Source organism: Salvelinus namaycush, chromosome 19 (genome assembly GCF_016432855.1).
Source record: "Salvelinus namaycush isolate Seneca chromosome 19, SaNama_1.0, whole genome shotgun sequence".
Taxonomy (NCBI): Eukaryota; Metazoa; Chordata; class Actinopteri; order Salmoniformes; family Salmonidae; genus Salvelinus; species Salvelinus namaycush.
Window position 1 is genome coordinate 34,427,317 of NC_052325.1, and position 12,397 is coordinate 34,439,713.

Here is a 12,397-nt window from a genome sequence, read left to right on the forward strand (position 1 = left end):
TTGTAGCACTTTTCTCTTACTAAAGGCAAATTATTCTCACAACCTGGTTGTTTTCTTTTAACTACATGTTACTGTGTGTCCTTGAGATGAAGTTTTACATATTTATCTCAACAAAGGACTTAACTGGAGTTAACCATGGAGAGTTAGAAAATGAATCCCCACCCACTCTTCTGCCCTACCCCCATCTCAAACACGCACGCACACACACGCACACACACACACACACACACACACACGCACACACACACACACACACACACACACACACACACACACACACACACACACACACACACACACACACACACACACACACACACACACACACACACACACACACACACACTACTGCCACCCTCCCATTAAGAGCCAGCCACACGCCCACATGGACAACACAAAAGCCCAAATGAGCTCAGTCACGCCTACCCATAGTCCTGAGGTTTACATGACATCACCGCATGGGCGCGCTCGGAACCACCCACCCCCATGCACTTGCGCAGTTGGGTTGTCCGCACACCGATACTCATATGCTCTTTGTCTCTCCCTCTCTTTCACATACACACACTCTGACTCCACACCTTCTGTGGGTGCTTTGAAGGCGTGATAAATCATAAGGTGTGGCGGTAGGGTGAGCTCAGATTTACGTCACTTGTAGACATGCGTTAACCTTCCCCCTACATCCTCCACAAACCCTGTACAGAGAGGAGGGACAGCCCTCTCAACCCAACCCAACCCAACCTGGCAACTCACTGTCTCCTTATTCAGACCTCAATTTCAACTTCAGAATCCCATAAACAGATCTAAGGGTAGACATGCTGAAAATATAACAGTTATTTTTCACAGGAGATAAGTGTGACAAGCATCCTCTGGTGAGACTGGGTGACATTATTTCAGCTAGAAGGCATCATGAGTGGAGTATAAAAGGAGAGAAAATCTGAATGGGACCATGGTCTGATAGTGGCATATTTCTCTCTCTCAATTCAATTCAATTTGCTTTATTGGCATGACGTAACAATGTACATATTGCCAAAGCTTATATTGGATATTTACAATATAAAAATAAAAATGAGAATCAAAATTGTCAAAGGGACAACAGTAACAACAATAACCAAGTGTCAAAATAACCATACATTCAACAATAACAATAAACATACAGTAGAGTACATGTGCAGGTTGATTGGTTTGTCAGACACTGTCCCTCAACTTATGGCAGGCAGCAATGTAGAGCGCTGCCAACCCACAGCTCTCTGCGTCCTCCCCCAACAGGACTGGTAGCCTACTCTCATCAGAGAGTTTTTTTTTTTCTTTAAACCTTGAATAAGGGAAATTACACTCTCTAATTGTTTTATATTTTTGACATTTTGTCAGGAAATGCAGCTCCGTCTCAGGTTCTGCTGTTGTGCAGTGGTTGCACAGCCTTTCCTCTACAGGGAGCCAGGTTTTCCTGTGTCTACCCTTCTCAATGGCATGGCTGTGCTCACTGAGCCTGTACTTTGTCAATGTTTTTCTAAGGTTTTGATCAGTAACCATGGTCAAATATTTAGCCACAGTGTACTGTCGATTTAGGCCCAGATAGCACTGCATTTTGCTTTGTGTTCGTGCTTGTGTTTCCCAATAAGCAATGTAGTTCTGCTTTGACTGTGTTGTAATTTGGTTTATCCTGATTGATTGGATGTTCTGGTCCTGAGGTTTCAGTGTGTTAGTAGAACAGGTTTGTGAACAGCCCCAGGACCAGCTGGATGAGGGGACTCTTTTCTTTGCTCAGCTCTTGGCATTGCAGGGCTTGGTAGTGATATGAGAGGGGGTCACTGTATTTTAGATGTTTCCAAAACTTAATTGCTCTTTTTTGAGTTTTTATTATTAGTGGATATTTTCCTAATTCTGCCCTGCATGCATTGTGTGTAGTTTTCCTCTGGACATGTAGGATAATCTTACAGAACTCTGCATGCAGGGTTTCAATGGGGTGTTTGTCCCATTTGATGAAATCTTGTTTTGCAAGTGGATGCCACACCTCGCTGCCATAAAGTGCAATTGGTTCAATGACACATTCAATTAGTTTTAGCCAAATGTTAATAGGTATTTCAATTTGAATTGGCTTTTTAATGGCGTAGAATGCCCTGCGTGCTTTCTCTCTCAGTTCATTCACTGCCTCATTAAGGTGTCCAGTTGAGCTTATTTTTAAACCTAAGTTATTGGAGTGTGTGCAGTACTCTATATATTTTGTACCAATTGAGAACTTTGGTCTAATTCCCTGAGATCTGCATCTTCTCTGGAAAATCATTATTTTTGTCTTTTTGGGGTTTACTGCCAGGGCCTAGGTCTGGCAGTACTGCTCTAGCAGGTCCAGGCTCTGCTGTAGTCCATGTGCTGTGGGTGACAGCAGGCATAGGTAATCTGCGAAGAGTAGGCATTTAACCTCTCTCTCTCTCTCTCTCTCTCTCTCTCTCTCTCTCTCTCTCTCTCTCTCTCTCTCTCTCTCGCTCTCTCGCTTTCTCGCTCTCTCTGTCTCTCTCTCTCTCTCGCTCGCTCGCTCTCTCTGTCTCTCTCTCTCTGTCTCTCTCTCTGTCTCTGTCTCTTTATCGTGTCAGGAGGGCTTCTTTGACCTCCAGGAGGCCCTGCAGGCCATCCACATGAGACAAGAGACCCTGAGGGAGCAGCTGGCCACAGCCAAGTCTAAAGGAGAGGAGACCACAGGACGCAACATCCAGGTGACTACACTACCACTCACTGACTGACTGTCTGAGGGACGGCTGGACAGACTGACGGACAAACAGACATAAAGACTGGCTGGCTAGTAAACTGCTTGGCTGCCTGACCGACTGTATGGCTTGCTGGCTGATTGACTGACTGACTGACTGGCTAGTTGACGTTCAATCTGCAGGTGGTGCATTGGCTGGGTAATACCAATTAGAAGAAATGTGAGAAAGCGAAGATTCACCACTAATCAGCAGAGTTATTGACGAGCTATTTTGTTTTATAATACAGTTTGTATCCTCGTTTCTCATTTCTAATTGAGGAAAAAACAGAATAAGTAAAGCAGTAGCACGTCCATGCCCTCTTTGTCTGTTATGACATCATCACCAATACCCACCTAATTATCCCTCATCAAAATGCAGGCTTATTTTCTGTTGTTTTGGAGAAACAGACAAGACAGTGTAGATGCAGGAAATGGCTGACAGATTTTTAATTTAACTAGGCAAGTCAGTTAAGAATAAATTCTTATTTACAATGATGGCCTACCGGGGAACAGTGGGTTAACTGCCTTGTTCAGGGGCAGAACGACAGATTTGTACCTTATCAGCTCAGGGATTCAATCCAGCAACCTTTTGGTTACTGTCCCAACGCTCTAACCACTAGGCTGCATGCCACCCCAAAAGATACATGTAAACAACGAGTATCTAGACTAGAGAAGGAACTTAAGATTGTGCTGCCCTTTTAGATGGTCTTTGATAGACTTCAGGCTCAGTTTTTTGTGTGTTATGTGTTTTCTAATGTGTGTGGATGTGTGTGTGTAACATTAGACATTTATCTTGAACTGATTATATGCATCTGTGTTTGTGTGTTGTAGCTGCAGCTGGAGCATCTGCTGGCCAGGCAGATGGAGATCCTCCACGAGGCCAAGGCCCAGGACAGACTTCAGACCCTGGAGTGGAGGGTTCCTATGGGGGGCTTCAAATTCAGACACAGCACAGACCCAGAGCACCGCCACCATACCAACGGAGGCTCCACTGATAACACCAGTCTACAACCAGGTCAGACATTAGACATTTACAGTTGAAGTCGGAAATTTACATGCACCTTAGCCAAATACATTTTAACTCAGTTTTTCACAATTCCTGACATTTAAACCTAGTAAAAATTCCCTGTCTTAGGTTAGTTAGGATCACCACTTTATTTTAAGAATGTGAAATGTCAGAATAATAGTAGAGAGAATGATTTATTTAAGCTTTTATTTCTTTCATCACATTCCCAATGGGTCAGAAGTTTACATATACTCAATTAGTATTTGGTAGCATTGCCTTTAAATTGTTTAACTTGGGTCAAACGTTTCGGGTAGCCTTCCACAAGCTTCCCACAATAAGTTGGGTGAATTTTGGCCCATTCCTCCTGACAGAGCTGAGTCAGGTTTGTAGGCCTCTTTGCTCGCACATGCTTTTTCAGTTCTGCCCACACATTTTCTATAGGGTTGAGGTCAGGGCTTTGTGATGGCCACTCCAATACCTTGCCTTTGTTGTCCTTAAGCCATTTTGCCACAAATTTGGAAGTATGCTTGGGGTCATTGTCCATTTGGAAGACCCATTTGCGACCAAGCTTTAACTTCCTGACTGATGTCTTGAGATGTTGCTTCAAAATATCCACAGAATTTTCCTACCTCATGACACCATCTATTTTGTGAAGTGCACCAGTCCCTCCTGCAGCAAAGCACCCCCACAACATGATGCTGCCACCCCCGTGCTTCACGGTTGGGTTGGTGTTCTTCGGCTTGCAAGCCTCACCCTTTTTCCTCCAAACATAATGATGGTCATTATGGCCAAACAGTTCTATATTTGTTTCAAAAGACCAGAGGACATTTCTCCAAAAAGTACGATATTTGTCCCCATGTGCAATTGAAAACCGTAGTCTGGCTTTTTTATGGCAGTTTTGGAGCAGTGGCTTCTTCCTTGCTGAGCGGCCTTTCAGGTTATGTCTATATAGGACTCGTTTTACTGTGGATATAGATACTTTTGTACCCGTTTCCTCCAGCATCTTCACAAGGTCCTTTGCTATTGTTCTGGGATTGATTTTGCACCAAAGTACGTTAATCTCTAGGAGACAGAACACGTCTCCTTCCTGAGCGGTATGATGGCTGCCTGGTCCCATGGTATTTATACTATTGTTTGTACAGATGAATGTGGTACCTTCAGGCGTTTGAAAATTGCTCCCAAGGATGAACCAGACTTGTGGAGGTCTACAATTTTCCCACTGAGTTTGAAGGTAGGCCTTGAAATACATCCACAGGTACACCTCCAATTGACTCAAATTATGTCAATTAGCCTATCAGAAGCTTCTAAAGCCATCACATAATTTTCTGGAACTTTCTAAGCTGTTTAAAGGGACAGACAACTTAGTGCGTGTAAACTTCTGACCCACTGGAATTGTGATACAGTGAATTATAAGTGAAATAATCTGTCTTTAAACAATTGTTGGAAAAATTACTTGTGTCATGCACAAAGTAGATGTTCTAAACGACTTGCCATAACTATAGTTTGTTAACAAGAAATTTGTGGAGTGGTTGAAAAACAAGTTTTAATGACTCCAACCTAAGTGTATGTAAACTTCCGACTTCAACTGTATGTTTGGAAGTGTATATTACACCGGCAGAACGAAAACATAAGTTTAGCCATAGGGGTCGAAATTATACTGAACAAAAATATAAACATGTAAAGTGTTGGTCCCATGTTTCATGCGCTGAAATAAAAGATGGCAGAAATTTTCCATACACACAAAAGCTTATTTCTCTCAAATGTTTTGCACAAATTTGTTTACATCCCTGTTAGTGAGCATTTCTCCTTTGCCAAGATAATCCATCCACCTGACAGGTGTGGCATATCAAGAAGTTGATTAAACAGCATGATCATTCCACAGGTGCCCCTTGTGCTGGGGACACTGACAGGCCACTCTAAAAATGTGCAGTTTTGTCACACAACACAATGCAACAGATGTCTCAAGTTTTGAGGGAGCATGCAATTGGCATGCATGAATGTCCACCAGAGCTGTTGCCAAAGAATTGATGGTTCATTTCTCTACCATAAGCCGTTTTGGAGAATTTGGCAGTACGTCCATCCGGCCTCACAACCGCAGACCACGTGTAACGACGCCAGCCCAGGACCTCCACATCCAGCCTCCACACCTGCGGGATCGTCTGAGACCAGCCACCCGGACAGCTGATTAAACTGTGGTTTTGCACAGCCGAAGAATTTCTGCACAAACTGTCAGAAACCATCTCAGGGAAGCTCATCTGCGTGCTCGTCATCCTCACCAGGGTCTTGACCTGACTGCAGTTCGGCATTGTAACAGACTTCAGTGGGCAAATGCTCACCTTCGATAGCCGCTGGCGAAGTGTGCTCTTCATGGATGAATCCCGGTTTGAACAGTTGTCAGAGCGGTTTGCTGACGTCAACATTGTGAACAGTGCCCCATGGTGGTGGTGGGGTTATGGAAAGGGCAGGCATAAGCTACATTCAACGAGCACAATTTTATTTTATTTATGGCAATTTGAATGCGCAGCGATACCGTGACAAGATCCTGAGGCCCATTGTCGTGCCATTCATCCGCCGCCATCACCTCATGTTTCAGCATGATAATACACGGCCCCATATCGCAAGGATCTGTACACAATTCCTGGAAGCTGAAAATGTCCCAGTTCTTCCATGGCCTGCATACTCACCTGCCATATAGATTTGACCTAGATAGTTTGCGTGTATCTATTGATATGTAGGCTACGTGTGCCATTTTTAAATGTCTGTATTTCTAGCCTTGAGCTGTTCTTGTCTATTAAAGTTCTGCTTTCTCAGCAAATACTGTAGCAAGATCAATGGCGTGGGGTTTCCACGTCACCAAGTTCAATAACAAAACATGCACCAGTAGCACAAATCGAATGCAAAACGGAAGTTTATTAGGGATTTTGGTACATGGGGAAAGAAGCGGGAATTCACCAGTCACCTCACAGTCCACAAGCCATTCTCTTTGTACATTCCGTTTTCCAGGGGTAATCCTCACACTCGGGTCCTCAGCCAATCCGGTCCGGTACGCAGCAGGAGGAGGAGGGGTGGGGGTAGTCCAACAGTCCAGGTCACAACGGGCAATCACACAGATTTTGTTCTCATACCTCTCTTGTCTCTCACTCTTCATACCTCTCTTGTCTCTCACTCTTCATACCTCTCACTCTTCATACCTCGCACTCTTCATACCTCGCACTCTTCATACCTCGCACTCTTCATACCTCGCACTCTTCATACCTCTCTTGTCTCGCACTCTTCATACCTCTCTTGTCTCGCACTCTTCATACCTCTCTTGTCTCTCACCTCTGCCCTTTTGTGCAGGCTGCTTTCTCCTTTATCCCCAAGCACTCCCTGGCTTAATGACCCACAGCCTTTCCTCGTTGGGGCAGAAAGTCCATATAAGGCTTGGTGGGTGGATCCAGCTACCTGCAAGATCTCTCTCCTCAATTACCACTCCCCTCACCTCTCCCTGCCGGCTGCCACAATACCAATACCAAATATGAACTGTAACTCAGTAAAGTCTTTGATATTGTTGCATGTTGCGTTTATATTTTTGTTCAGTGTAATCAAGTTTTTAAGTTATGTTTAGGAACGAGGGTTAGGTTAAGGTTCAGGTTAGGTGTAGTTTCAATGACGTTTAGGAAAGGAAAATGCATAAAAGTTAACATTGGTTCAGTGTACCACCATCCGACGCAATTCTTTTTGTGCTGGTTAAATATTTTGCCTTTATGTTTCTCAGGCAAATTTTAATTTCTTCCATTCATTTGTCAGCTGTTTGTGGAGATTTTGGGGAGTTTCAGGAAGGATCCACGTGTGTGTATGGTCCTCAGATAGGGAAAAACGGACTTATATAACCATAAATGCTATGAGTTGCTTTAAGCTTGCTTTGAGTACCATAGGCTGCTATTGTATTGATCTGAAGCCCTCTTAAGAGTGCGTAGTGAACACAGAGGATAGAGGGTGACACCTTTCACACCCACAACCTCACACAGTCAACAGCATGACACTGTCGAATTAATACTGCTTATTCTCTTTCCCTTCACACACACACACACACACACACACACACACACACACACACACACACACACACACACACACACACACACACACACACACACACACACACACACACACACACACACACACACACACACACACACACACACACACACATATACACACACACACACACACACATGTACACAGCATCCTTTGTGCTCTATCTAATGGGTCTTCATTGACAGCATTGACAGCAATGTGGCGTGACTAACACCTTTTTTATTTTATACACAGTACACACACCGCTCTTTCATTTAACAGCCTCTATTCATTACAGAGCGAGACATAGATAATGGCATTTTCTACAGAACAGACACAAATCATTATTTTGAATAATGGTGTTTTAATGGCTTTTTATGATTTGAATTGAGTGTTAGAATAGAATGGAATAGATAAGTACTGTATTGTCATTCTGTTTTTATAAAATATTTGGCCTTACCTAGCTGTGTGTTCCTGCAGGGGAGAGGCCACTGAACCTGCGTGTGGCGGGTCAAAGGTCAGATGGAGACATACCACTGGGGAAACAGCTAGCCAATGAGCTGAAAAGGCATCACAGCAACGGGGAGGGAAAGACCCCGGCGACGAGTCACCATGGCAATGTCGAGGGCAAAATTTTGGCCACAGGTCTGCACGTAGAGAATCTCTATTGTAGTTAATTCACAATGAATCATTTGATATGGAATCAGCTCAAAGATTCCATCACATTTAACCTTCGTTCTGAATCATTTGATACTGAATCAGCTGGTTAATTCTCTGTCATAGTTCACTCATGCTGAATCATCTGATAATAATCCAACTCCTATTTGTTTTCTCTTTCTCATTCCAGAAAATGGAAACGGGGCCGACTTCTCCCAAGGGGCTCTCAACCTTTCCGACAAGAAGACCATCAAATCAGAGCCAGAGGATTCCAGATAGCACCTCTTCTCCTCCTACTCCTCCTCCTTCCTCATCCCTCTCTCATAACATAGTCGTCGTCGGTCAATACTAAAAAAGCACAGCTGCAGTAGAGCCTTAACAACCAATGTTGCCTCAAGTAAAGGGATTTTACTTTTTGTTTATTTTTTGCCAAAGCACCTAGAGAGCCTTTATTTCTTTCCTTGTAGAAGCCCAGTTTTTTGTGTTTTCACTGACTGTGCTGATTCCCCCACCCTCTCTCCTTTCTTACTATCAAGACTGATGGCGAGTGGTCTGTAGATGTCGTTTTTGTACATACATAATTCTGACTCTGAAAAGTGTTTGTCATTAATGTTATTTAAATATGTGCTGTGTATAATAAGGAAACATATTTCTGGTGGACTATAGGATGTCAGTTATGTCCAGATTGGGAAGATGGATGTCCCAGTTGTTACGAGGACAGGTTTGGCTCTGGTGTGTTAAGAGTGTACGAGGACAACACCAGAATATCCTGGTAGTATTCCCTTTCACTTCGAGTCAACCAGGATTTGGCTCAGAAAAGTCTTATTTAATTTGACAATGTGGTCCGATTTGATCAAAGCACTAACAGTAGGGTGTGCAGGTCATTCGGAAAGTATTCAGACCCCTTGACTTTTTCCACATTTTGTTACATTGCAGCCTTATTCTAAAATGGATCAAATAAAAAAATGTCCCTCATCAATCTACACACAATACCCCATAATGACAAAGCAAAAACAGGTTTTTAGAAATGTTTGCCAATGTATATAAAAAAACAAAACAGAAAAAGCTTATTTACATAAGTATTCAGACCCTTTGCTATGAGACTCAAAATTGAGCTCAGATGCATCCTTTTTCCATCGATCCTCCTTGAGATGTTTCTACAACTTGATTGGAGTCCATCTGTGGTAAATTCAATTGATTGGACATGATTTGAAAAGGCAGTTGACAGTTGACAGAGCCATGAGGTCGAAGGAACCTGCTCAAGAGCGCTGAGGACCTCAGACTGGAGTGAAGGTTCACCTTCCAACAGGACAACGACCCTATGCATACAGCCAAGACAACGCAGGAGTGGCTTCGGGACAAGTCTCTGAATGTCCTTGAGTGGCCCAGCCAGAGTCCGGACTTGAACCCGATCAAACATCTCTGGAGAGACCTGAAAAAAAGCTGTGCAGCGACGCTCCCAATCCAATCTGACAGAGCTTGAAAGGATCTGCAGAGAAGAATGGGAGAAACTGCACAAATACAGGTGTGCCAAGCTTGTAGTGTCATACCCAAGAAGACTCGAGGATGTAATCACTGCTAAAGCTGCTTCAACAAAGTACTGAGTAAAGGGTCTGAATACTTATGTAAATGTGACTTTCTTTTTGGAATTTCTTTTTGGAAATTTGCAAAAAAATTGCAAAACCTGTTTTTGCTTTGTCATTATGGGGTATTGTGTGTAGATTGATCAGAAAAAAAAAATAATGTCATCAATTTTAGAATAAGGCTGTAATGTAACAAAATGTGGAAAAGGTCAAAGGTTCTGAATACTTTCCAAATGCACTGTATATGGGACGACAACTTTATGTGATAACGTTGGGTGTGTATTATAGCCATCAATAATAAGCACAAGTAGTCTTAGCCGCCATATTTTCAAATGGAGACGTTGACCTTCTCGATTTTACTAAATGGAGGGAATTTAAAATAGTGTGAACCACAAAACAGTAATAACTTAATTTGAAAGCAGGGTTTACCATCGCACCATCTCACTTTGATTAGTACAATACCAATTGTGTGTTAGTAGAGCAATACCAACTAGCTGTTGTTGAGGAACCCAGTGCAAATGTCTAGTTGTCCCAGTTTTGGGGATCTTGTTCACTGTACAGTTGTTTTATTTCTTGTTGACTAGCGTTAGCCATAGTCCTAGGTAACCCCGGCCCACACCCATCCTCAAGATGACCTGTAACAGATATGCACTATTGTTTGATTCTAAAATGCATCGTCATGTTTTTAGAATTTCCATCAAAGTATTTTTCACATTTCTGATAGTCTCCCATGAATGATGTGCTGTACATGTTTGTATAGCAACGTTTGAGTAATGTAGTCAATGACATGCATTTCTGGGGTACTGGGGTCCTCTATTAATGTCACTTTAGATCAGGAAAGTTTAGAGCCACCATCATATGATGTCATTTGTCAGGTTTCCCTCTCAAATTCATATTTTAGTCACGTACCAGTTCAGCTGTCTCACTAATTGTATTGATGTTTAAAATGATTACCTCTTCTTTCAGTTACACTGATAGATTATGTTCTCTATTCTCATGCAATAGTTAAAGGGACAATTCACTAAAAATAGAAATTGTATGATTTACCACTTGATGTGTTTCATGTTTTTAGAGCACAGCATTCGATGACAATGCCTACAATGGTGTGGTTAGCTTTTGGTCAGGGGAGGCTATCCAAAGCATGCTGACACGTACACAATAACCAGGATAAGCCCTGAACAACTGTCGGGTTGATCATTGCAACACCATGGAGTAAAAAAAAACATGTGAATTTTATATTTAGTGAACAACCAAAATGTGAGGATAAAATATACATTTTTATAATCTATTAGATGGATGCATTTTTGTTCAGAACACAAATCATTTTTAGCATGCAAATCTTTGTTAATTTACCTAAGTGGGGATTGTTATTTAATGGCCTATGGGACGTCTACATTCACCCTAATTTTGAAAAACGTATTTGAATATCTCAATAGATTCCCCCTACTTCATGCAACATTTTTGGCAGTGGGATTTATTCGGAAATGTTTACCTAATTCTGTACATGACTGTTTCTGTATTCAAAATAGCCATCTCTAAATAAGGTAAGGCAATGACAAGTTGGCTCATACAGAAACAGATCAGCACCCAGGCTGCCACCAACCAGCTTCACAAAAGGAGGTTATCTGAACCACCTTAGCTCCCTGTGAGTTCCTGTTCCTCTGCAACACCTACCTTTGTTCTTACACTCTGTTGAACTTGTAACGGCTTTGTATTATACAGTAGAATTATACATTTATAACTGTGGGATGAAACTGTGTTTGTTGTCGATAGAAGTTGTTCTTATCACTGTTGTTGTTGGTAAAAACATAATTAGGTTATGCATTGTCATGCACCCAATTGTTTTGTAAACACTAATATATTTACTTTGTTATACAGCACATAAACATTAAACTTTATTTTTTTAGATCTGGTGGATTACTTTTCATGCTGCTGTCCTTTTTCCTAAAAAAAATATTGATGTGCTTTATACTGAACTAAGTTGAACAAAAATTGAGTTCTTTGTGGAGAGCCCAGAGTTCTGAGAAGTTCTTAGCTTGACAAACCAAAACAACTTCTGAGAACTAATTTGAGGTAAAAGTGTCCTCTCCTCTGTGATAGGGTTGCAGATCCTCTCTCTGAATCGAGATAACAACCTTAGATGAGGTTTGGGCGACTTTTTGTGTCCTCAGCAAATACTGTGCTAGTTTTGCCTTCAGAAAACCCCAAAGAGGTAGATGTAAAAGCGTCTACGAGGGTGTACATAGTGAAAAGGCAATCCAGCCTGCACAATTCTCCATCTCTTTCAAGTCCAAAAAAACAACCTACAAAACTACATTTGCATACAAGATTTGGAAATTCTGCCGCTGCAGTGCT

At 42.2% G+C, this 12,397-nt stretch overlaps 1 protein-coding gene across 1 annotated transcript in view; it reads left to right on the forward strand.

Moving 5' to 3' along the window:
* LOC120063865 (NGFI-A-binding protein 1-like) overlaps positions 1 to 8,925 on the forward strand; it is a 12,789-nt gene extending 3,864 nt beyond the window's left edge. The window contains exons 4-7 of the mRNA XM_039014181.1: positions 2,589 to 2,708; positions 3,569 to 3,752; positions 8,283 to 8,408; positions 8,650 to 8,925. Coding sequence (XP_038870109.1) covers positions 2,589 to 2,708; positions 3,569 to 3,752; positions 8,283 to 8,408; positions 8,650 to 8,738 — 519 coding nt within the window. The 3' untranslated portion in view covers positions 8,739 to 8,925. The remainder of the gene's footprint in view (positions 1 to 2,588; positions 2,709 to 3,568; positions 3,753 to 8,282; positions 8,409 to 8,649) is intronic.
* Positions 8,926 to 12,397: the final 3,472 nt, after the last annotated feature.